Genomic DNA, 27,166 nt, shown 5'->3' on the forward strand with positions numbered 1-27,166 from the left:
TGACTTGGGCTATGGAGAAGAAGCACAGGACAGTTGCAGAGTGGGCCAAAGTCCTCTTTTCAGACGAAAGCAAGTTTTGCATTTCATTTGGAAGTCAAGGCGCCAGAGTCTGGAGAAAGGCTGGAGAGGAGCAAAATCCAAGTTGCTTGAAATCCAGTGTGAAGTTCCCACAGTCAGCAATGGTTTGGGGAGCCATGTCAGCTGCTGGTGTTGGTCCACTGTGTTTCATCAAGTCCAGAGTAAATGCAACTGTGTACCAAGAGATTTTAGAGCACTACATGCTTCCATCTGCTGAAAAGCTCTATGGAGATGAGGATTTCATCTTCCAGCATGATCTGGCACCTGCCCACAGTGCCAAAACCACCAGTAACGGGGGCACTGACCATGGCATCACTGTCCTTGATTGGCCTGCTAATTCCCCTGACCTGAACCCCATCGAGAATTTGTGAGGTATAGTTAAGAAGAAGATGAAAGACACCAGACCTACAAATGCAAATGAGCTGAAGGCCGCTATCGAAGCATCCTGGGCATCAATAACACCTCGGCAATGCCACAGGCTGATTGCCTCCATGCCACGCCGGATTGATGCAGTAATCCGTGCAAAAGGATTCCCAACCAAGTACTGAGTGCATCAATGGACATTTTCAAATGTTTGATTTAGTTTTGCGGTTGTAAAATTATTTTTTTACTTGGTCTGAGGAAGTATTCTAATTTTTTGAGATAGGATTTTTGAGTTTTCTTAAGCTGTAAGCCAAAATCAGCAATATTAAAATAATAAATGGCTTGAAATAGTTCAGTTGATGTGTAATGAATCCAGAATGTATGACATTTTTGTTTTTTTAATTGCATTACAGAAAATAAAGAACTTTATCACAATATTCTAATTTTCTGAGACAGTCCAGTATATATATATATATATATATATATATATATATATACACACATACATACATATATACATACATACATATACATATATATACATACACATATATATACATACACATATACACATATATACATACACATATATATACATACACATATACACATATATATATATATATATATATATATATATATATATATATGTATGTACAGTATGTATATAGGTATGTATATATACATATATATACATATACTTATATATACATATATATACATACACATATATATACATACACATATACACATATACACATATATATATATATATATATACATATACAAACATACACATGTATATATATATATATATATATATACACATATATATATATATATATATATATATACCGTATTTTCCGCACTATAGGGCGCACCGGGTTATAGGGCGCATCCCCAAAAAATAATTTTTGGTCCTATATCTTCCATAGATAAGGCGCACCGGATTATGAGGCGCTACAATGGGAACGTCGACTAAACAGTCAGATGATTCAGTCGAACTGATTACCCCCTTAACATTCCCAAAGCTTGCAAAGAAGCAAATACGTGTCGTAGACACGTGCGGATGCGGTGTCCGTAAGATGTCACTCAAATGCATCATTTCAAATATAATTCGGAAGGTTAAAGTCTTGGGATTCAAGAAATGCCAAACATTTCTAAGTTTCTATTTTCTTTTTCGCTCACAACTTTACTGTGCATATGACAATAAACACTTGGAATTGAGTTTAATTCACTCAACAGCAACATCAAGATCGTTCTAAAACAAGATACCGGGAAAATATAAAGCCGCATAGCTCACCTAAGTTCTCACGTTCAATAATGATACGCAATCATGGTCTTCTTACAACCATGAGTGAAGTAAATCCAGGAGAGTAAATTATTTGGAAATACAGACTAATAAAACATGTTTCTTTATGGTGTACTTTAGCAAGCTTGCCAAGTTTGCTACGCCATTGCTAAACTCGGCCAATTGCAGGGTTTTTTTGGGGCCATCTAGCCAATCCGAGGCTCCGAATAACTTCAGCCAATAGCGATAGGTTTAACGGATGATTGACACATCTGTTTCGGACATTTGCAGGGTTTGTTTTGGCCCTCTAGCCAATCCGAGGCTCTGAATAACTTCAGCCAATAGATATACATATACATACATATATATACATATACATATATACATAAACATACACATACGTATACATAAACATACACATACGTATACATAAACATATATATATATATATATATATATATATATATATATATATATATATATATATATTGTTTGTCTGTGTGTCTGTCCACTCAAGAAAACAGTAGGAAAAAGGTACGTTACAGTAAATGTGAAAAATCCCCCCCAACAAGTTGACTCAACACATTTCAGGATTGTAGTCTCTATTTGAACTCAGTCTCACTCTATGGGTTTTTCATTCTCATGTGCAAATGACTCTGCCAAAGAGTTAAAACCACCCACAAATTGTTGCAGATGATGCTTTAATGGTGCAAAAATACTGTATTCTAGTTTATTAAACGTAAATGAATAAAATATTATATTTCAACTACTTTGCAACATTTCTGCTCTGCTTGTTTTTTTCTCTCCCGTGTTTCCAGTGTTGGAGCGTTGTGCAAGCTCTGCCCCTTTCAAAGGGGTAGCATCACAATTTAAATCAACCTCTCGCTACAGTCCCAATTTCAACACAGAAGTCCCATTAACTGGTTAGAGTACAATCTTAGCATAGACACTTTTAAGTAACAAAGTATCTCTTTTTTTTAAGTGATTTCAGATTTTATGTTCTCCCCGTGCTTGCGTGGGTTTCCTCCGGGCAGTCCGGTTTCCACCCACATTCCAAAGACATGCATTTCAGGTGGATTGGGCGGTCCAAATTGTCCCTAGGTGTGAATGACCGAGCGAGTTATCTCTCCCTGTGTGCCCTGCGATTGGCTGGCAACCAGTTCAGGGTGTCCCCTGTCCACTGCCCAATGATTGCTGGGATGGGCTCAAGCACCCCCGCGACCCTACTAAGGATAAGCGGTGCAGCTAATGAGATGAGATTTTTGTCGGTATGCATTTTGAATGACACTTAAGGATTTTAATTGTGTTTTGTTGTTCAGGCCCAAGGATGGGTGCGTTGAATTTGAATCAAAAGAGAGAGAAGAGGGTGCTGCAGTGTTTTACCTATTCATCTATTTGTAACATTTGCGCTGAAATCAAACTTAAATTGTATTAATTTGATTTTATTCAGCTTTTCAAAATGCTACCGTTTTATTTCAATGAATGCATGCTGCGTTTTATTCCACTCTTTTGTTTGCCCATATAAGCTGCACATGATTCACGTTCTCTCGTGTTGTTTTTTAAAATTCTTGATATATTAAGAACATAAAAAAATGGATTCTTTATTTGCGATTCTTTAATTTTTATCAAAGCATTAAAATGTGATATAATTCGTAATATTGTAATGAAGTTAAACTTGAGGTGGTATCCTAAAACAGAGTAGACACGTGGTGCATCATTCTCTACAGGATGCAGTGCATCCAAGTGAGTCATAAATATAGCTAACAGAGATACAGACAGGAAGTGTTGCGTTCATTATAAGGCATATTTAAGTTGATAATCTTATGGGGCTCCCGTTTTTTGTATTTTTAGTTCAATATGGCTATTTTAACATTTTGGGTTGCAGACCTCTGCATTAAACAAACCATTAAAACTTCTTTATTTTTTGAAATATTTATAAGACTCAAAAATATAACGTTGTTCACCAGGATTAAAGAAGATGTTACAATTAAAATTGATTGACATTTTTATTTTTGTCCACTGATCATCATACACAAGGCTATAATGTGTTTGAAATCAACAGCTTTTTATAAACAATTGACAAAACAGAGGGGGAAAAGGGCTGACAGGCAAAAGCCTGAGCTTATCTAAATCTTGTAGCCTTAAAAATCAAAACCACTTTTCACAAATTCAAACTGCAGTGTACCCAATTCAAATTTCTTAAATAAACAGCAGCTACAATTACTGCTGATATCAGATCAGAAAACATCAGTTATCGGAAAATACTCTGGTCTGATCATTGGTTTCGGATTGGAAAGTAAAATGTTGGTATCAGGACATCTCAAAAGCAAAAAAAGAAATGGAAAAAACACTCACATTTTCTGGTATTCTGGGGAGCTCTGTCAAGTCAGGTACAGAGAAGAAGAAATGCTGTGAAGAGAAGAACAACAATTGACCAAATCTACTCAGGAGACTTGCACTGGAAATATTTTTTAATGGAGAAAATATTAAAAAAAAGAAAAATACTAAATAAAACAAAACAATAAAGATAATTCCTATAGACAGCTGGGTGCAGATAAGTAAAATCTGAAAATATTTGGCTGTTTTACCGACGCCGATATGTAATATTTAATCATATTTTATGCACGTTTAAGATAGTTTTAGTAAGGAAAATTGTGTTTCCAGATAATTTACAGAGACATACAAAAAAACTTGCAGCTGTGTCAAATCATATTTTTTTGTATAGCCCTTAATCACAAAGAGTCTCAAAGGGCTGCAGACTATTACAGTCTACAGACTACTATTACACTATCCCCCGATCTAAAACTACATGAGAGGTAAAACTCAAAAACCTCAACATGAGGAGAATGAAGAAACCTTGAGAAGGGACTGCTAATGAGGTAATCCACCTTCCAGGATAACCAGGCTGCAATGGATGTTGCAATAACAATTCATACACAGATATCGTCAACAGGAAATATAGGTCATTCATAAGCTGAACAGAAGTGTGTTTTAAGCCTAGATTTAAAGAGTTTCACTGAGGTTGCAGATCGAATCTCAGAGGGAAGAGCATTCCATAGCACCGGGGCCAGAATGGAGAACGCTCTCGAACCTGCGGATCTCTTCTTGGCTATTGGGATCACTAGTAAACCAGCTTTTTCAGAGCAAAGACTCGGGACCGGAATATAGGGGGGAAATTAAAGTTTTAACTCAGAGGGGCCCAATATTTTTGCAACGCCCACTTTTCAATGTTGTATTTGTTAGTACAATATGAAATGTTGAATACATTTTCTTTTTCGCGATTGTATCTTACATGTTGTTGATTCATAGGAAATATTTTGACGTTGTTTTTTTTTTTTTATCTAAGTTTGAAGCCTATAGTAATATATCAAAACGTTTTTGGGGGGTTCAATACTTTTTGCAAGGCAATGTACAATTCCACTCTAAGTAACAAAGCCTTGTTTTCATGATGCTTAATCTCACCAAGTATCAACCAGACTACAAAGCCATTAGCAAAACCATGCAGCATTAATGGTTGAATTAATGGTAAGAAATACTCATCATTGATTAGCAACAGGATAAAAATATTATTAAAAACCGTTTAAAATATGCAAAATGCACAACTCACTTAAGTACACTTCGTTCATCAAGCCCGCCAAAATAAAATAGTAAATAATAATGTAATCCCTTGTTATTTCAAGCTTTGCGATGCCACGAATCACGTGTTGAAGAGCATTCTGCATTTTTTTTTTAAAATCCCGGATCACATGTTTCTCCGTGTGGAGTGCAATTTTGTCTATCCATGATCCCTGGTCGCCTATCATGCAAACAAGGGCTGGCTTTGAAAAATGCTTGTCTACTACTGATTGCTAGTGATCCCAAGAGCCAAGAAGAAATCCGCCCGTTCAAGAGCGTTCTCCATTCGGGCCCCAGTGCTGTGGAATGCACTGCCCTCTGGGATTTTATCTGCAACATGAGTGGAACTGTTTAACTGTTATCTGTGCCTAAATCACATTTATATTCTATAGCTTATGAATATTTCATGTTGATAGTGTCTGTGTATTGTTTGTTTATGCCAGGGGTCAGCAACCCTTTCGGTGTGGAGTGCCACTTTCAAATTTCCTTTTAAATCAGTGTGCCACACCAAAATTAATGACTCGTACAACATTTTTTTAATTTCCAACAGAGCTGTAGCCTTACACCAGTCCAAAATACAACGGATATCTCAAAATATTAGAATATCATTGAGATGGATATCAATTTTAATCGAATAACTCAGTGTTTTTAGACCCTTTTTGAACCAAGGTACACTTTTATTTATAAAAAAGTTCGGAGACACACCGTCCATTGAAAATGAAGTAATGTCAAATATTTCACTGTACTTCTAATAAGCAGATAATTAGTATATGAAAATAAGAAAATAATACTTAAAATAAAAAAGAATGATGTGCTTTATGTTTTTATTTTTTACAGTCCAATCTTTTTGGAAAGATAAAATTGGGCAAATGACAGCGGCACACTAGACAAGGTCTCACGGCACACTAGTGTGCCCCAGCACACTGGTCGAAAAACAATGGTATAACTGATCAATTTATCTTCCACTATTCTTGTTCATCAATCAACTAAAAAATGAATGGGAATAACAAGTGGAAAGGCCTGTAGCCATTCATGACTTCAACCTTTTGCCACAAGAATTAACCAGAATCAACCATTCTTTATTAACAATGAACTACAATCAAAAAACAAGTGCTATGGACAGCTACCATACCATTCATCAATGATATCTTGTTGCAGAAAATATCAAAACTTGAAATAACAGCAGCAAAGCAGAATGCACACACGCGCACACACGAGCATACACGCATACATGCACAAACACGCACACACGCGCTTCTTTAAAATATTCCCACTCAGTAAATGGTTTTCTGTGCTTTGCTATGCAGTAAGCAATCCGATAGCTTGCTTCAGTGGTGGTGTTTTTAGCAGTGACAAAGGTCTTCAGGGTCTGTGTTTGCTTGCCGTACCTTGAATTCATGTTCATGTTTCGTCCTTTAATGACATTTAACACTTGCTGTGCGAGGTACAACACTCTCAAGGCATAATATACTAAACAGCACGGTCATTTTTTGCACAAAGCTTCATTCGTCTGTCCACGCTGGCTGGAAAGAACAAGATGTTTTCGCTCGAGGAGCCGTCATGATTCGTTCATTTATCGCGCGCATGTGTTTTGTTGGCCGGGTTACAACACGGAGCTCTCCTCTGCGAGGCGCCGCGCAAACACACACTGACACGCGAAGCAGAGGAGAACGGGCGCTAACGTAAAGCCTCTAAATTACACGGCACGCAACTGAAAATGTCTAAATTCCAGGTAAAAATGCGCAGTTTTAAAATATAATCATTATTAAATTGCTGTGCGCTCGCGCGCCACTGCTGGCACGCGTGTCATGGGTTGCCAACCCCTGGTTTATGCACTTGCAACATGTGATCCCCCTTCTCACGGTTTCTTCATTTGTTCATGCTGAGGTTTTTGAGTTTTTCCTTGCCCTGATGTAGGTTTTAGATCATGGGATGGCGTAATAATAGTCCGTAGTGTGCAGCCCATTGAGACTTCTTGTGATTAAGGGCTATACAAATAAACATTTTCCAGATGCTAAAATTAAAGACAGCTCACATCCAGCATCAGCTCGTCCCAGTTAGTAAGTGTGTTTCCCGCCGTACGGACCTGATCCAGGGCACTTCTGCATTGCCAGCCCAAGTATTAGCGCAAGCTAGCTGTAAACACTGTTGGTGATTAGTTGGACTTCATATTTATAAATTATGCTAATGGCCTCAGGTTGATGAGTTATGCTAACAGATACATGCTATAAAGTGATGCTAACGGCTAAATGCTAACTTCTTCATGCTAAAAATTCTTGGTAATGGCAATACTTTAACGACTTCATGTTGATGAGTTATGCTAAAAAGTGATGCTAACGGCTAAATGTTAACATCTTCATGCTAAAGAATTTTGGTAATAGCAATATGTTAACGACTTCATATTTACATATTATGCTGATGGCCTCATGTTAATGAGTTATGCTTATGAGTAAATGCTAAAAAGTGATGCTAACGGCTATATACCAACTTCTTTATGGTAAAAAATTTTGGAAATGGCTATATTTTGACTTCATATTTACAAACTATGCTAATGGCCTCATGTTACATGCTAAAAAGTGATGCTAACGGCTAAATGCTAACATTTTCATGCTGAAAAATTATTCTAATGCTAACATGCTAACGACTCAGCAAATTGAAAGGGCTCAATGCACTCCGGATGGGCCAATTCAAATAGAATGGCTCATTCCTTTTGAACATGTACATTTTAAATGTTTTTAAAGTGTAATAACAGTGTTATTACTATGTTATTACCATGAATGTGTTTTTTTTTAGACCTCCATAAGGCATATCCTTGTTGCTAACGGTTATGGGCCCATCTCAAATGAACTTGGGGTGTGGGGTGGCAGAACCAAGTAAAAAAATTACACATTTGTCTCAATGAGTTAAAATCCTTATGCTAACTCATAATGCTAACAACTCAACGCTACCGGTTCTCTACCAACATCTGCCAGATCCATCACAACTCTTACAATTGCTGCGGGAATTGTCTAGTATTTACTTAAAATCCCGCTGAATGAAACTTTAGCTTTTTAACAGTACCATGACGAATTATACATCAAAAATTCCAGCTCGATTGGGAATAGTGTGCTATCTTCTGGGTTACCGATATCCGTCACCACGATGACATAACTGACAATTTAAAAACCCAGAATTTCCCATTCATTTTGAATGGGACCTTCTCAAATCATCTTGCCAATACCGGGGGAAAGTGTGGGGGGGGGTCCTCGCACAGAACCAAGTAAAAACTTACAAATACAGCTCTACCAGTTAAAAACCTTATGCTTTATCCCCTTATCAGCTTCCAGATCCATAACAACTCTTACAATTGCCGCGGGAATTGTCTAGTATTATAATATTTTTGTCAGGTTTTTTTGGCAGGTCAATTTAACAAATAATTAAAAGTTAATTCCAAACATTTCAAAACGATCCACTATACTTCAAATAATATTCTGTGAAACTGCATTTACTTTTTTTAGCGTGTCAAAAAGACTAACTTTGTTGGCGACAGAAAACATGTTCTTCTTCCTTTTGGGCCTGCAATTGGCCGAAAAAGATGAATGTCAATCACATGTTAGGTTCCTCTACGGCAGGGGTCTCGGACTCGCAGCCCCCGGGCCAACTGCGGCCCCCAAGACGATAATTTGCGGCCCGTCTTAATATGAAAGTTATTCAAGTTTGTGCGGCCCGCAAAAGAGATATGAATGACACTTGTTGTGTGCGGAGCTGAATGAACCAATCACGGTCAGGTATATGGGTCTGGTGGGTGGGAGCTGAATGAATTAATCACGGTTAGGTATATGGGTCTGGTGGGCGGGACATCGGCCGGACTGTCCGGTGCCACGGTCAAACTGAAATTTAACAGTAAAGCCAGGTATACACTGCATGCGCAAAGTTAAACCTGCAAATTTAAACCCGAGACTGACTGCGGTTGAAGTGGAAAAACATATTACAGAGCCCCAAACATGTCTTTTCAAAGCCTGCAGTGAAGAGAAAGGTCGGTGATGAGCACAGACAATTTCAGGAAAAGTGGGAAGTGCAATATTTCTTTGTTGGGCACAGGGGCGCCCCAACATGTCTTATTTGCAATGAAAAAGTTGCTGTGCACAAGGAATACAATTTGAGACGTCATTATAAAACTAGACAGTACGAAAAATACAAGGGAGATGAGAGAGTCAACCAGGCTGCCAGTCTTAAAACATGTTTAATGAGGCAACAAGATTTCTTTAAGAAAGCAACCAAAGAGAACGATGCAGCAGTCGAAGCTAGCTACGTAGTTAGTGAGATGATTGCTAGAGCAGGAAAGCCATTCACAGAAGGTGAATTTGTCAAAAAGTGCTTAATACAGGCTGCACTTATTGTATGTCCAGAAAAGAAAGGGCAGTTTAAAAACATCAGCCTTTTCTGCCAACACCGAGCGCATTTCTGACCTGTCAAGTGACATCTATGATCAACTGCATGAAAAAGCTAAATGTTTCAGTGTATATTCAGTGGCTCTTGATGAGACCACAGACATCACAGACACTGCCCAGCTCGCAATATATGTCCGCGGTGTTGATGACAATTTTGAAGTGATAGAGGAACTGCTCACAGTAATTCCAATGCATGTCCAGACCACCGCTCAAGAAATATTTCACCAGCTATGTCATGCTATTGAGAATGCCGGTTTGCCATGGAAGAGTTTTGTGGGAATAACAACCGATGGAGCCCCATCAATGACAGCGAGGAAGAATGGACTGGAAGCACTTGTTAAAAAAAACTGGAAAAGGAGGGTGTGGAGGAGGCCATAGCTCTGCACTGCATTATCCATCAGCAGGCCCTTTGTAGCAGATGCCTCAAGTTTGACAATGTGATGCCTGTCGTAGTGAAATGCATCAACAAAATCAGATCCAGGGGCTTTAAGCACAGAATGTTCCGTGCTTTTTAGAGGAAATGGAGTCAGAATATGGGGATGTCCTCTACTTCACTGAGGTACGTTGGCTCAGCAGGGGAAACGTACTGAAGATATTTTTTGTGTTGAGAGCAGAAGTGAAAGACTTCATGAAGAAGGAAGGGGTTTCTGTTCCTGTGCTAAGTGATCCCAAATGGCTCATGGACTTACTTTTCTTGTTGATATCACACATGAGCTTAATGTACTGAACAAGAAGCTACAAGGCCAGGGGAAACTTGTCAATGCTACCTACGACAATGTGATAGCATTGTGCACAAAACTTGTGTTGTGGAAAGCCCAGCTCTCTCAGACAAACCTTTGCCATTTCCCAGCATGCAAGGCACTCGTGGATGCAGGCACATTATTCAGTAGTGAGAAGTATGTTGGGGCCATTTTGAAGCGACAGGAGGAATTTGATCACAGATTTGCGGACTTCAAGACGCACAGCGCCACATTTCAAATTTTTGCGGACCCCTTCTCCTTTGATGTGCAAGATGCCCCTCCTGTGCTTCAAATAGAGCTCATTGACTTGCAGTGCAACTCTGCACTCAAAGCTAGGTTCAGGGAGGTGAGTGGAGAAGCAGACAAGCTTGGGCAATTTTTGAGAGAGTTGACACCCAGCTTTCCTGAACTTTCCCCGAGTGTTCAAGCGGACCATGTGCCTTTTTGGAAGCACATACTTGTGTGAGAAGCTCTTCTCCACCTTGAACTTCAATAAGTCCAAGTACAGGTCCAGACTTACTGACGAGCACCTTCAAGCCCTACTGAGGGTCTCCACTGCTTCCTCCCTCAAGCCAAATGTGGCTCGGCTATGTGAGAACAAGCGCTGCCAGGTCTCTAGCAGCAAGAAGTAGGCAAGAGAAGCCTTATTTAGAACAGTTCAGGTTTAATGTTTTTTTCATGTTCAGAAAGTTTAAGGTTAAATAATCGTCTGTATCTGCTGTATGATCATTTTCATTTATTTTTTTTCATTATTATTTTGTGTTAAAAATAAAGGTATTTGAGAACATTGGAATGTTTTATCAGCGCTTTTCTTGTGGAAATCCTGATGCGGCCCAGCCTCATCCAGGATCTGCCTCCAGCGGCCCCTAGGTCAATTGAGTTTGAGACCCCTGCTCTACGGCATGGAAAAAAACATTTTTAATAGTATGTATTTGTAAACAGGAATTATGGGGCTAAACAGACAGCTAGCAACAAGCAACATCCATCGATGCAGATGCTTCTCGGCGGATTTATTATTTTCTCTGTCGGCATTATTGCGTGTTTTGGAGTGTGTACATTTTTTCAACGGTTGGATTTACTACACTCACGGATGTAAGAGGACGATTATTGTTGAACATGATGGCCGCAAGACGACTTTGGTGAGCTACCCGGCTTTATATTTTCCCAGTATCTTGTTTCAGACTGATCTTGATGTTTCTATTATGAGTCTATTTCACGATTAAATTATAAGTTTTTATTGTCATCTGCACAGTAAAAACCATGTTTCCCTGCACAATGAAATTCTTAATTTGCTGTCCACAAAGTAACCAGTGAAAAAGAAAATAGAAATTAAGAAATGGTTGACATTTCTTGAATCCCAAGAGTTTAACCTTCCTTATGATATGAGGACTGGCGTATTTGCGAGATTGGTGACATCGTACAGACACCGTGTCCGTAAGTGTCTAAGACACATATTTGCTTCTTTGCAAGCCGTCCGAATGTTAAGGGGTAAATAAGTTTGACTGAACTAGCTGACTGTTTTGTTGACGTTCCCAATGTAGCGCCTTTTAGTGTTGTGCGCCTTATGTATGAAAAATATAGGACAAAAAACATTTTTTTTGGGGGTGCGCCTTATAACCTGGTGTGCCATTATAGTCGTGAAAATATGGTCATTCTAGATAGGAGCTCGATCAGTGAACAAATCAATTTCGCATGTATAGGGGCCTTTTAGTTGCAAGCTTCAACATAAGTTTAGATGTCCATTTTATCCTTTGTACCATAATATATTACCTTCGCCAAACATGGGTCTAAACATACACAAAAACTCCGAAAACACCTCCAAATCTCGGCCTTGGAAAATTTTGCAATACTATAAATACTTTTATTTTTTTCTCTTTCTTTAGCATTCAGAGATTTTTCTTTTTGAAAAAGAAACCCGAGTTAAACATTTCAGTGGGACTTACTAAAACTTTAGAGTGGGTAAAGAAGCACAACACATTGGAAAAAAATCTAGTAGAATCCTACACTCAGATGAAAAAGGGAGAGAAAAACAATAAAACCTTTACTTTGTGTATACTAATTACTCTCCTCAAAGCACCCAAAACCTTGCTTCCTTGATTCACTCTGTGCAATACCTCGCACTCCATATCACCAGCTGCAGCCACATCACAACCAAAGTACCTAAAGCTTTCAACTTCTTCCTGCAACTGTCTATTCAACCTTATTTCCAACGCCACGCCCACTCCATCCCGTGAAGACTTCATCACCTTACTCTTTCCAACATTCACACATAACGCCTATCACACACTCTTCCAAAAACTCCATTACAACCTTCGCAGAATCAGCCACAAGCGCTGTGTCATCTGCAAACATTAACTGACTTACCTGCCACACTGTTCCACTGTGATCCATCCTCTCTACATCTACCCTTGCATTCACCTCTCTCACCACACCATCCATGTACACATTAAACAGTCATGGCGACATCACACACCACTGTCTCACACCAGTCAACACAGGGAACCATTCACTTGACTCACTCTACTACTCTTACACATTGCTGTTTACATAAAACTCTTCAATGCTTCCAACAACTTTCCACCCACTTAATACACAACAATCACCTGCCACAACGCCTCTTTATCAACCTTGTTGTACGCCTTTCCCAAGTCCATGAAAGCCAAATAAAAATCCTTACCTTTTGCAAAATATTTCTCACACACCTGTCGTATTGCAAACATCTGATCCACACATCCTCTTCCTTGCCTGAAACCACTCTGCTCCACCATGACCACCTCATCTGTTCTTGCTCTCACTTTCTTAATCAAGACTCTTCCATACAGACAACAAACTGACACTTCTCGGATTTTGCTACATTCATACTTATCACCTTTACCCTTATACAATGGCACACACACCAATCAACAGGTAGCACACCACCTAAAAACATTCAACAAGCATACTAACCAGTGAATCATAGCCATGCCACCTTTTTTCAAGCATTCAGCAGTACAACCATCCAACCCAGGTGCCTTACCTCATGTAATTTCTTTCACTGCCTCTTGCACCTCCAATGTTTCCACGGGCTTTCATATTTATAAGTCACCCAACACGGGCATTCTCCCCATACCACCAATCGCCTTGACTCTCACTTCTCTCAACTCTGACATTTTCACCTCTTCCCTCACACTCTTCCTATAACCATCCCTCTACGATCCATTTAATCTCAGTTTTCCTTCCACGCAGAAATGATCAGACGTACCACTCATTAACATCCCTTTCCTAACCACTACATAATCCATCAGTGCTCTGTCCACCATCTTGACACTATCCACTCTGACAAAAGTATACTTATTCACGTCCCTCTTTTTAAACAATATATTTGCAATCACCAACTCATTTTACACACATAACTCAATCAATTTCTTCCCACTCTCCTTTCTCCCTGGTACTCCATATCTCCCAACCACATTTTCAACCATTCCATCACCCACTCATTCAGGTCACCAAGTATTATCACTTTCCACCACTCTTTCGCACTTGCCACACATTCGGACAAATCCTTTCAGAACTCCTCTCTCTCCTTAGCATTTCTTTCTGGTCCATATGCACTTATAAAAACATCCATACTTCTACACCCAACTTCAATCACACCCACATCAATCTTGCAGATATCTCTACTCCACCAGTTTTTCCTTTGCTTTCTTACTCATAAGCACAGCCACTCCTTCTCCAGCATGTCCACCCGCAACTCCAGACTTTCTACCATACATACCCTCCAAGCTGTAATTCACCAATTCGTTTCATCTTTGTTTCACTCAAGGCTCACACATCAACCTTCCTTTTAGTCATCATCCTTCCAATCTCCTCTTTCTTCCACTCAGTCGCTTTACTTCCAGATCCTCTCACATTTAGTGACCCTATAACTAGGGTTTGTTAGACCTTTCGGTGTCCCGCCCCCATTTCTTTGCCTTGCTGCCTTTTGTAGGAGTAAAGATAAAGAGGAAAGGATCCCCAGCCCTCTCGCTCCCTCCACTTTAGTCGCCTCTTACGACACGGTGGGAGAAGTCTCACACCTCCCAGCGGGAAAGGGGCCCTCACCACAGGATTTAGTAAAAAAGTGAGTAACAAGAGTATGTGTTTGGATGTAAATAGAGGACTGTATGAGCGTGTGATTATGCCGACTGTGTTGTATGGTGCAGAGACTTGGAGCCTGAATACAGATTTGAGAAGGAAATTCATTGTTTTTGAGATGAAATGTTTGAGGAGTATGTTGGAAGTGACAAGATTGGACAGATTGAGAAATGAAATTGTGAGAGACAAAACTGGAGTAGTAGTGGAACTGAGCAAGCGTGTGGATAGGAGAGTACTCGTTTGTTTTCGATGAGGAGCAAATGTTGAAAAGGATCTACAGAGCAGAAGTAAATGGAAGGAGACCAAGAGGAAGGCTGCAATTGACATGGATGGAGGAAAGAGGTCTAAATGTGGTGGAAGCAAGAACTCTTGTTGGTGATAGGAATGAGTGGAGAGGTGTTGTGAAAGGATAGTGGGATGTTTGGACGCGTTCTAAGGGATGGGCAGGGCACCTGTATGATGCGGCAGGGGTAAACCAGTGTAAGCTGTCGACCCCTGCTGTTGAACTAAAAGGTGCGCTGTGTCACCCTGACCCGAGTGACATGGCCACTTTTTTGCGTCACGTTTCATCCGGAGGGACGAAAGCATGATGAACTTGGGTGCCGAGGTGCTTAACATGTTTGGGTGTTTGGGTATTTGGGTCAGGCCATGGTAAAAAAAATGTTTGTGGTTTTTTTTTTTGCTACTTTTTTCTTTTTCTCTGTTTTCGTGTACGTGTTTGTCTTGCTGTCGGACACCCGACCAGGGTAGATAAATAGATGGATTGTGTATAGGCAAAACCTTAGCCCTTTTCTCCAAACTGTTTCAGTCACTGAAACATTTGCCTAACCTCACTCAAGACCTAGGATTGACACTTGGGGAAAAATGTTTTACTTATCAAAGTACTATATGCGTAGAAGAAGTTTTTTTTCCTGTGCAGCTCTTTAAGATTTGTTGTGATTAAGGGCTATCCATGTAAATGTGACTTGACTTAACTAGATTGGCTGATGTGACAAATCTTTAAGGGATGAAACAGGGACTTGTGACTTACCAAAGCTAGCTGGACGGGAACACCGGGCTCAGGAATAGAAAGATTGTGTAAGGACACCATCAGATCCTGGAATTTGTTTTCCTAAAACAATCAAAGATTAAATTTAATTTTGACATGTCTTCTGTTGTATTAAACACATTTTTCATGAATTAATCAAATTCTGGATGGGTTAGGATTAGGGATGCAGGATATTTATCAAACAGATTCACCCACTAATGACAAATTTTATTCGGCCTGATAAGTATTTTGTCTGATAAAAATGCCCGATAGATTTATTTAAGACGGTAAGCCGCTTGCAATACGCAAAATAGATGTTGCATTACTGACATCGTATATAGAAAATATTGTGTTGTCTACATTACCTAATGACCCTTTGCACGTGACATCAATAGCTAAGACAAGAATATAACAACGACTTTCTACAATGGTAATTTCTTGCTGTGCTGTGGGCTATGCACACCAGCAAAGTTCTGAGCCCTATTTGGCATTGTATCGTATACCTTTAGACAAAAAAAGAAGACGGCAATGCCTATCTGCAATCAATCAGAGGGACTGGTAGCCCTCAAAGTACTTCAGGATTTGCAGCGAGCATTCTTTAAAAGCTACGTTTTATGTATTTTTGAGCAAATTTATGTTAAGCAGGTACGAGTCACGTAGAAGACACTCAATGTAGCTACCAATAAAGCTTTCGGTTGCAGTCGATTTGAGATTTGATGGCACCTTGGATAAAATATATTAGCATACACAGCTAACATTAGTGTCTCACCTTTGCCAACATGAGGTGCCTCCCAGTCAGCGCAGCAACGCGTACTGATAAAAGTGGTAAGCATATAGACTTTTAAAAGCTTTTAGATTAGCACCAGTGTGTGGGGGTACTCCATATGCAAGATAATGCTACCGATCATGGGGACTGCAGTCAGGCAAACTGGCCGATTTGGTTAGATCTGTGAATATGTCAGGGGTAGGACAGTATGGGTCGAAAGCCTTGCTAATAATCAGTTTCTTTAAATGGTGTTCTTTGGGCATTCCGACAAGGTGACCCACATCATCCGATAGCTGCATAATATTCATTTGACTACTCCTTGCCAATGGTGTTGAAAAGTATAGTTTTGTTATTATTGTTGTCTACTGTTTACTAGTTTCAATCAAAGTGAGTACCGTTTACTATGGTTTATTTCCATCCATCATGGCGTCGTCATGTAATTAGGCTATAATTTTGCTCTCATTAGCACTAGGCATATCATTACACCTCAACTGTATGGTCAATTTTGTCAGTGGCGGGAGATAAAAGCCTTGGTGTTTGGAAAAAGTTATTAGCGAGGATTCCAAGCGGAATTTGAATGAGCGATACACAGTCTCTCAACTGAAAAAGATGAAACTGCAGCTGAAGCAGTTATGGGTTTTCTGATGCAGCAAGTGTTATCGATGAAAAAGGACACATGGCTGAGAGAAGGTAAAATGCTACTATTAAAAATAAAACAAATGTGACACACTCCAATACCTACATGATATTCAACTATCTTTACAATTATCTTTGTTGAATATTGTTTAGAAATGTAAATATTATTTTAACTTTCTCTTATATTCCCAATAATTCCCAACTAGGCATAGTGCTCTATAGATTTGGGTAAGGGTTTGCTACATTTTAAAGGAAACACTTATTAAAATTATTGATTTTGTACTTAAAGGTGCTGTATGAAATTCAGAACATTTCTCTTCTGAACTCTTCTCGCTTGTGTGATCATGTAAACCTCCTTATGTTGTGTGTTCAAGCTGCATTGCTTAAACATCCTTGAACTACTTTTCATCTTTTTTAGGGTGAGATGTTGTTTTGAGTGTACTTGAAACAGGCCCTTTATTACTTTTGGCATTTTTATGCTACATTTACAAATAAATGCAGTAAAGAACATTAAGGCAATATTAAAAAATAAACCCCTCTCATTCCCCATTTCCTCCTCCATGATGTGTTCCACGGCCCGAGTCACACTGCTAAAAGTAAGATAAAATCAGATTGAAATGGTGAAACAAAAAGGCCCTTGGAACTCAGTTCGGGCACTGCTAAGACTTAATGGAGAGTTCAACTTAATTTTTTTAAGGAAACAATGCACCCCATCTTCATGGTTGTCCATGCATACAATGTTACCTCCTGTTCACCTACACTACCTCATCGTCATTCACCTATGGTTCAATATACATTTCTATTGTGTTTAAATAGTAGTATGTATTTTTTTCAGCACGGATAAACTAGTCTTGATTTTGTGAAAAATTACTTGACTAATGCACTTTTTGTATGTTTTTGAATGTAAGCCGTTCCATACTGTATTTATTTGCTCCGTTATTACTGTTTTACGCATCAGACCTTTTTTTTCTTCAGTTTTGTGAATTGTTTTTAAAGCTGTTGATTTTTTTGGGTTTATTATAACCTTGTATCTGATGACTAGTGATTAAAAAAATAAAAATGTTAATCTATCAATAAGCAAAAGGCAACAATCGTAAAGTTTATTACAAGAAATCAAACAGGAAAAAAAAAAGTTTACTATTTTAATGAGTGCAGTCACAATAACTGTTTTTCTTTATAACATACCGTAAATTCCGGACAATAAACCGCTACTTTTTCCCCAAATTTTCAACCCTGCGGCTTATTCAGAGATGCAGCCAATTTATGTAATTTTTTTAACGGGCCGCCAGCGGCGCTCGAGTATGAGAGGTAAGATTTAGACCGGTGGATTATGTGTGCCGGGGAAGATCACTATATTTGAGCGTAAACATACCCTCATCATGCAGATTGCATAAAATAAGGCTCCCGACACAGCCACCATGTTCAAAGCAAATGGGTATATTGTCGGGGTGTATTGAAGTAAGGGAACGTGGAGCAACATCATCAGGATAAATTTTCTTTCCGACATTGGGAAAGTCAACTTAGATGTCTTAATCAAGGAGGAAGAAGCGGATGATCTGCCGTGATTTTTGTGATTACGTCATTTATTACCTTAACAGACTAACTTGCAGGTATGCGAGCGTCTTGTTAGTAGCGTGAGGCTACCTCCCGAAGGCACGGTTTAGGATGAAAGTTTATATTATTATTATTAAAGCTTTGAAAACTCTCTCGATGTACCGTCTTTCTTTGTAAATATGTGTATGTATGCAAATGTATATTTTTGTAATGTATTTATTTGTATTTATTTGAGACACTTATTCTGCACGAGGAAATTAAAAAAGAGGGGCGGAGCAAACGCCAACGCTGATGGGAGTTTTTGTGGACACGGCGGACAATAATGGATATATATTTTCCCCACCCTTACCTTTGGAAATATACACTTTTTTTACTTGGATTACTATCAACGGGCACCCAGAATCTGCAGGTCTGCAACAAATTTTAAGTACCTATATAATTTTAGGTTCATTTTGGTGGCTGTGATTTTTGGTCTGTGTGCTTCAAAGAAGGACATCTAGTTCTTATCGCGGGACTTGAGGTTTGGCTTGGATTAAATTCGTAATTGTTTGATGTGGGTGCATGCGGCTTATATACAGGTGCGGCTTGTGTATGGACAAAACCGGTTTTCCCCTTAAAATGTGGTGGGTGCGGCTTATAATCAGGTGCGCTCTATAGTCCGGAATTTACGGTAGATTTGTTCCACTCTGTCTCTTGGAAGTATACGTTGTACATTTTATAAACACCATAGTAAATACAAAAATATATCCGATGCCATCCAAATCATATCGGATATACATTTTAATGTCATGCATCACTAGTTTAAATATCATATTCATTGTTTTCTATTGTTATACAATACCTGTACTTCCTTACCTGGCAATTTACAGTGCAATCAGCAATTACATTTAGCAGTTTATAAAACACATCAAACCATGGCAGGTAGCTGGGGGAAAAGAAATAAACATTAAGTTAGAAACTACAGCTCAACACTGTAATTCATTTCAAATATTCACATACACAGCAAATTCAACAGCTATCATAAAATGAAGCTGATTCACTGCAGCTGATTCTGGTTTACGCTCCATTCTCAACCTTTTCGACTTAAGTGCTGCCTTTGATGCCATTTCTCATCTTTCTTCAATTGACACAACCTACAACCTCCTCCTCTGGTTAAATTCCTACTTCACAGGCCGCAATTAATTCGTACAACTCAAGTCTTTCTCCAGTCAGAATAGGTGTGCCCCAGGGCTCTGTCCCGGGGCCCCTGCTCTTCATAATCTACATCCTCCTCCTAGGCCATATGTTCCGTAAATTTAACGTTTCCTTCCATGGCTTAGCAGATGACCCCCGTATCTACCTTTAATGCAAACCCAACTTATGTTATTCTTGTTTTTTGTTGTTTTATGTTCTGTGTACAGCAACATTGGGGAACCTGAAAGGTGTTTTAAAATAAAATGTATTATTATCATTATTATTATTATTATTGTTAAAACTAATTCCTCACCTGATGATACAATAGCAGGTGTGTGAGCTTGCGGAAAGGCGACAAAACCCAAATTTGTGTTGACTGTTGATGTCAGTCAGGACAAAGGTAAAGTTCTGGTCTGTTTGGGAGGTTATTTCACTGAAAAGAAAACCAGATGATTAACAAAACAATCTTACAAGTACTTAATTGTGACCATTCAGAATTCTGAAGTTAAAACTTAATCTAATTCAAATATATCATCAATGTAAACATGCATTCAAAATATTCAGAGCAGAAAAGATTCTGTCAAATCAGAATTTTGGTCGATTATGCAGATAATCATGCATGAATCCAACAAATTGGACTAAAGTAATTCTGGATTTCCAATCCACAATTTTAAGTGGCTTTGATGCAAAGAGCTTCTCTGCATCAGAATATTATATTTCAAAGTATTTGGAAACAGTTGCAAGGATTTTGCTTTAGTAAAAGTGTGAAAAAAACACCTTTCCTCATTATATCTAACCTCCAGTTTCAATATTCACAATATTGACTTCTTATGGCTTCTGTGAGGTTGCTCTAATTCACAGGTGTCTAACAGGCGGCCCGCAGGCCAGATCAGGCCCGCTCAGGGATTGAATCCGTCCCGCGAAACAACACTCAGAGAAGCGCAAGAGAAAAACAAGCTGCAGGTTGAAATATGTCAACTTGATGTTGCCAAAGCCCGGTGCCTCTCACAAAGACACTGTACTTGTATTTATTTCTCTCTCTCTTTCTTTTCCACTCCTTTTCTCCCACTCTCTCTATGTCTCTATCACTCTGGTTTTCTCTTTTTCTCTTCCTTTGTTGCTCATTGTCTCTTTCTCTCTGTGTGTCTTTTGACCTCTTTTGCTCTAACTTCCTTTTTTCCTTTTCTCTCTTCATACCCTTTGCGCTTTATTTTCTCTTTTCTCTCCTTCTATCTTTCTATTTCTCTTTGGATTTCTTTCTTCCTCTCCCTTTCTTTTCCCCCTCTCAAGACTTTTTATCTTTTGTTTCTCAGGCTCTCTCTCTCCCTCTCTCTCTTTTTCTTTCTTGTCCCGCCCTCTCTCTTTTTCCCTCCCTCTTTCTCTTATTTCTTTATCTCTTTAATCTACTGGTCCGACCGCCGACAGAATGTTTGTTCAATCATGTGGCCCCCGAGTTAAAATGAGTTTGACAGCCCTGCTCTAATTGGAGTGGATCGCATCATGTGAAAACAGGTGCCAACAGAACTTCATCCGAAAGAAAGATGGATAAATAAGCTTCAGCTTGAGTCTTTTTACCTATCTGAGCAGAATGGAAAGCAGAACTTTGGCACTGTCTTAATAGATTCCTGCGGGAGACATAAACATTGGTATAGCATGCATATTACTCACTTGAATTCTATAAACGTTTATAACACAGACATGTTAAATAGGTTAAAAACGTAAATAATAGATAAAATTCAAATCCACGCTCTAACTGATAAAGCTACAGTAATTACTTGAGTAAAAATAAGTGCTCGATGTGTAGATCCTCCACGAAAGAAAATAAATAAATTAAAAATGGCGAGAGAGAGAGAGAGAGAGAGAGAGAGAGAGAGAGAGAGAGAGAGAGAGAGAGAGAGAGAGAAGCCTGACCAACCCGACTTTATGATTGACATTTTAAGCCCGAACCCGGCCCAAATTTTGTACATACATATATATATATATATATATATATATATATATACATCTCTCTCTCTCTCTCTCTCTCTCTCTACATACATCTCTCTATATAGAGTAAGACCTCGGTTATCGCGGTTTTATATATATATATATATATATATATATATATATATATATATACAGTACACATATATATATATATATATATATATATATATATATATATACATATACACCGTATTTTCCGCACCATAAGGCGCACCTAAAAGTCTTAATTTTTTTCAAAAGCTGACCATGCGCCTTATAACATAGTGCGCCTTATATATGGCTCAACATTAAATTCCCAAGGTTTCGCAACTTACTCAACGGCCGCCGACTCGATTTTCCCCCGAACGTGGAGTAGTCCGCGGTGTATGCTGGGATTTATACACCGGCGTTTCATTGGCTAACCAATGTGTCAATCATCATTTGAATCGATCACTATTGGCTAAAGTTATTCGGAGCCTCGGATTGGCTAGATGCCCAAAACAAACCCTTCAATCGGCCGAGTTTAGCAATGGCGTAGCAAGTCCGCGGTGTATGCTGGCATTTATATACCGGCGTTTCATTGGCTAACCAATGTGTCAATCATCATTTGAATCGATCACTATTGGCTAAAGTTATTCGGAGCCTCGGATTGGCTAGATGCCCAAAACAAACCCTTCAATCGGCCGAGTTTAGCAATGGCATAGCAAGTCCGCGGTGTATGCTGGGATTTATATACCGGCGTTTCATTGGCTAACCAATGTGTCAATCATCATTTGAATCGATCACTGTTGGCATAAGTTATTCGGAGCCTCGGATTGGCTAGATGCCCAAAACAAACCCTTCAATCGGACGAGTTAAGCAATGGCGTAGCAAGTCTGCGGTGTATGCTGGGTTTTATATACCGGCGTTTCATTGGCTAACCAATGTGTCAATCATCATTTGAATCGATCACTGTTGGCTTAAGTTATTCGGAGCCTCGGATTGGCTAGATGCCCAAAACAAACCCTTCAATCGGACAAGTTTAGCAATGGCGTAGCAAGTCCGCGGTGTATGCTGGGATTAATATACCGGCGTTTCATTGGCTAACCAATGTGTCAATCATCATTTAAATCGATCATTGTTGGCTTAAGTTATTCGGAGCCTCGGATTGGCTAGATGCCCAAAACAAACCCTTCAATCGGACGAGTTTAGCAATGGCGTAGCAAGCTTGCTACAGTACGCCATAAAGAAACATGTTTCATTAGTCTGTATTTGTAAATATTCTACTCTCCTGGATTTACTTCATTCACAGTTGTAGGAAGACCATGATTGTGTATCATTATTGAATGTGAGAACTTGGGTGAGTTATGCGGCTTTATATTTTCCCGGTATCTTGTTTTAGAACTATCTTGATGTTGCTGTGATGAGTTGAGTGAATTAAACTCAATTCCAAGTGTTTATTGTCATATGCACAGTAAGGTTGTGAGCGAAAATAGAAACATAGAAATGTTTGACATTTCTTGAATCCCAAGACTGAACTGAACCCCATCGAGAATTTGTGGGGTATAATTAAGAAGAAGATGAAAGACACCAGACCTACAAATGCAAATGAGCTGAAGGCCGCTATCGAAGCATCCTGGGCATCAATAACACCTCAGCAATGCCACAGGCTGATTGCCTCCATGCCACGCCGGATTGATGCAGTAATCCGTGCAAAAGGATTCCCAACCAAGTACTGAGTGCATCAATGGACATTTTCATATGTTTGATTTAGTTTTGCTGTTATAGAATTATTTTTTTACTTGGTCTGAGGAAGTATTCTAATATTTTGAGATAGGATTTTTGAGTTTTCTTAAGCCAAATTCAGCAATATTAAAATAATAAAAGGCTTGAAATAGTTCAGTTGATGTGTAATGAATCCAGAATGTATGACATTTGTTTTTTTAATTGCATTACAGAAAATAAAGAACTTTATCACAATATTCTAATTTTCTGAGACAGTCCAGTATATATATATATATATATATATATATATATATAGCTCGGTAGCCTAGATGGTAGGGCGCCCGCTCCGAGACTGGGAGGTCTCTAAAATGGCGGCGCCCTGTTTGGCTGCGCTACAGTTTAACTGTACGGGTCGGGTGTATCGACATTTCGTTCTGTGTGCATAGTTACAAAGAATGAAAATAAAAGTATATTCTCTCTCTCTCTCTCAGATAGATAAGAGATAGATAGATAAATAGATAAGAGATAGATAGATAGATAGATAGATAGATAGATAGATAGATAGATAGATAGATAGATAGATAGATAGATAGATAGATAGATAGATAGATAGATAGATAGATAGATAGATAGATAGATAGATAGATAGATAGATAGATAGATAGATAGATAGATAGATAGATAGATAGATAGATAGATAGAAATTGATCGCATTAATTATGTTTGATTTAGTAGTTTTAATTTATATTTAACATTCTTAACAAACGGCAGCACGGCGGCAGAGTGGTTGGTAGATAGATAGATACCGTATTTTCCGCACTATAGGGCGCACCGGGTAATAGGGCGCTACAATGTGAACATCGACAAAAAGGTCAGATGATTCAGTCAAACTGATTACCCCCTTAACATTCCAAAAGCTTGCAAAGAAACAAATACGTGTCGTAGACACGTGCGGATGCGGTGTCCGTACGATGTCACTCAAATGCATCCTTTCAAATATCATTCGGAAGGTTCCAGTCTTGGGATTCAAGAAATGCCAACCATTCATTGGTTTCTATTTTCTTTTTCGCTTTACTGTGCATATGACAATAAACACTTGGAATTGAGTTTAATTCACACAACTCATCACAGCAACATCAAGATCGTTCTAAAACAAGATACTGGGAAAATATAAAGCCGCATAGCTCACCTAAATTTTCACATTCAATAAAGATACGCAATCATGGTCTTCTTACATCCGTGAGTGTAGTAAATCCAGGAGAATAAAATGTTTACAAATACAGACTAATGAAACATGTTTCTTTATGGCGTAGTTTAGCAAGCTTGCTATTCAGTCATCTTTTTCGGCCAATTGCAGGGTTTGTTTTGGCCCTCTAGCCTATCCGAGGCTCCGAATAACTTCAGCCAATAGCGATCGATTTAACGGATGATTGACACATCTTTTTCGGCCAATTGCAGGGTTTGTTTTGGCCCTCTAGCCAATACAAGGCTCCGAATAACTTTAGCCAATAGCGATCGATTCAAATGATGATTGACACATTGGTTAGCGAATGAAACGCCGGTGTATAAATCCCAGCATACACCGCGGACTACTCCACGTTCGGGGGAAAATCGAGTCGGCGGCTGTTGCGTAAGTTGCCAGACCTTGCGATTTAATATTGAGCCATATATAAGGCGCACTGTATTATAAGGCGCATGGTCAGCTTTTGAAAAAAATTAAGACTTTTAGGTGCGCCTTATAGTGCGGAAAATACGGTATATATATATGTGCCAACATTCACAACGGACTACTTCACCTACGGGGGAAAATCTTGTCGGCGCCTGCTTGCCTTAGTTGCGAAACCTTGCGACTCAATATTGATCCATATATAAGGCGCACGGTCAGCCTATTAAAAAAATAAAGGCTCTTAGGTACGCCTTACAGTCGTGAAAATATGGTAGTTAGTTAGCTCTAGTTAGTATAAAAACAAAATGAATTAAAGAATTGGCTTCAGGACAAAAGAACATGGAACTCAGCTAAAGAAAAATTCGCAAGCTAACTAGGAAACAGATTTGGTAAAAGGGTTATTAGGCATAAGTTTTATTAAATTAAGTATAAAAAAGAAGTTGATCCAACATTTATAACTACTTTCAAGAACAGACTAAATACAAGCACATATTTATGAGGGAAATTAGTTACTCTGGACAACAAAACAACTTAGTTGTACCAGGGTTTGAAAATGCAGTCCTAGTCTCGTGTCGCCAAGTTTTAAGGCAGTCACATACTTTTGATTGTATTGGATTGTACGTTTGACAAAAACAAACCTCATCATGGAAGTTTTCAGGGAATGTCCTCCGGATTGTATGCACTGTTAGAAAAACATATTTCAGATAATCATTACACCAACATGAAAACTACAGAGCTGCTAAACATTGAAAATCACATTCACAATGGATATAACATGTTCAGATTTGGAAAAAAAATCCTAGTAGCATTTAAAAGTACAATTTCTAGGCTGAAAATGTTTTTTAGTAGTAAGTAACTACAGACGCAGCCCTACATATGAACGAGATGCGTTCTGGACGATCGTTCATGAGTTGAATCCGTTCTTAAGTTGCTTCAGTGCTATATTTTGTATAGAATGTATGTTTAAGGCTTGTATAAGTAACCTGTATTGTTTTTTACTGAAAAATAAACATTTAATAAAATAATATGCTCTATAAACTTACTTTTGGAAGATGAGCTTCAAGACTTAGGCGACTTTCTCCCATGTAGTAGAAAGTGGCCGAAAAAAAGCGATCCAAACATTTTCTCAACCGCATCAAGCTTTCTTATTCCACTTTCATTTCATAAGAAACAGCTCGCCTCTTTTTTACACTTCTTTACCATTGCGTTCGTAAGTAGGACAGGGCCCATAGTTATTTTTTGAAATTTTTTGTCTTCCCGAAAAACATATTTTTTTGTTACTTCAGTTTGAGATTGCAGCTACAATGCCATCATGTTTCAAAATGGTGGGTATTATCAATGTCATTATACCTTTGTGCTTCGTGTCATTTATTTAATTTGAGTAATAGCTAAGGATGGTGACATGTTACAGGAAATGGTTTCAATAAAAAACGGGAAACGTACCTGAGCTTTGTATTTCTGACTGCGCAACCTCCATATATACTTCGAAAGCAGAATCTGGGTTTTTCCTATGGTAGAGAGAGAGAGAAAGAGAAAGTCTATGTAACTAATTTCAAGAAAAATACAAGCGACATACAAAATTTGTGATTAAGCTAAAACCAGGGTTGGTACAAATTTTAAATGGGCAATTTCAAGCACTTTTTAAGCACTTTCAAAGTCATTTTATAATTTTCCCATAACCATTAAAAGCATAGATCCAGTGCCAATCAAGTTTCAAGCCCTAATTCTAGCCCAAACCTTATTTCGTCTTAAAACCCTAACTTGTAGTCCAAATCCACGCTCCTAAACAATCCCTACACCTAGCTCTAGATTTACCCTAGTCCTAACCTTGTTTAAAACCATAAAGCTCACTCTAAACCCAGTTTGGTACCAGACATTCAGTTTAGTACCCGAATGTGGAGCTCAAACTCAAGCAGCTAGCCCTTAATCTACGCCAAACCCTAGCCCAAACCCTGATTCAAATCGTAACCCTAGCTCTACACCAGTGTTTTTCAAACTGTTCTGAGCCAGGGAACGTTTTTTTACACAGGAAAAATTTTGTGGCA

At 38.7% G+C, this 27,166-nt stretch overlaps 1 protein-coding gene across 2 annotated transcripts in view; it reads right to left on the reverse strand.

The window, feature by feature from the left end:
• Positions 1 to 27,166, reverse strand: part of LOC148351194 (DENN domain-containing protein 1A-like) — a 118,448-nt gene that overhangs the window by 75,700 nt on the left and 15,582 nt on the right. For both annotated transcript variants that reach the window (XM_088356121.1, XM_088356120.1), the window contains exons 2-8: positions 26,565 to 26,629; positions 25,760 to 25,803; positions 21,362 to 21,411; positions 20,100 to 20,219; positions 19,469 to 19,538; positions 15,661 to 15,741; positions 4,088 to 4,141 (exon numbers count right to left, since the gene is read on the reverse strand). In XM_088356121.1, coding sequence (XP_088212247.1) covers positions 4,088 to 4,141; positions 15,661 to 15,741; positions 19,469 to 19,538; positions 20,100 to 20,219; positions 21,362 to 21,411; positions 25,760 to 25,803; positions 26,565 to 26,629 — 484 coding nt within the window. The remainder of the gene's footprint in view (positions 1 to 4,087; positions 4,142 to 15,660; positions 15,742 to 19,468; positions 19,539 to 20,099; positions 20,220 to 21,361; positions 21,412 to 25,759; positions 25,804 to 26,564; positions 26,630 to 27,166) is intronic.

Source organism: Urocampus carinirostris, chromosome 16 (genome assembly GCF_059441175.1).
Source record: "Urocampus carinirostris isolate Australia breed hairy pipefish chromosome 16, RoL_Ucar_1.0, whole genome shotgun sequence".
Taxonomy (NCBI): domain Eukaryota; kingdom Metazoa; phylum Chordata; class Actinopteri; order Syngnathiformes; family Syngnathidae; genus Urocampus; species Urocampus carinirostris.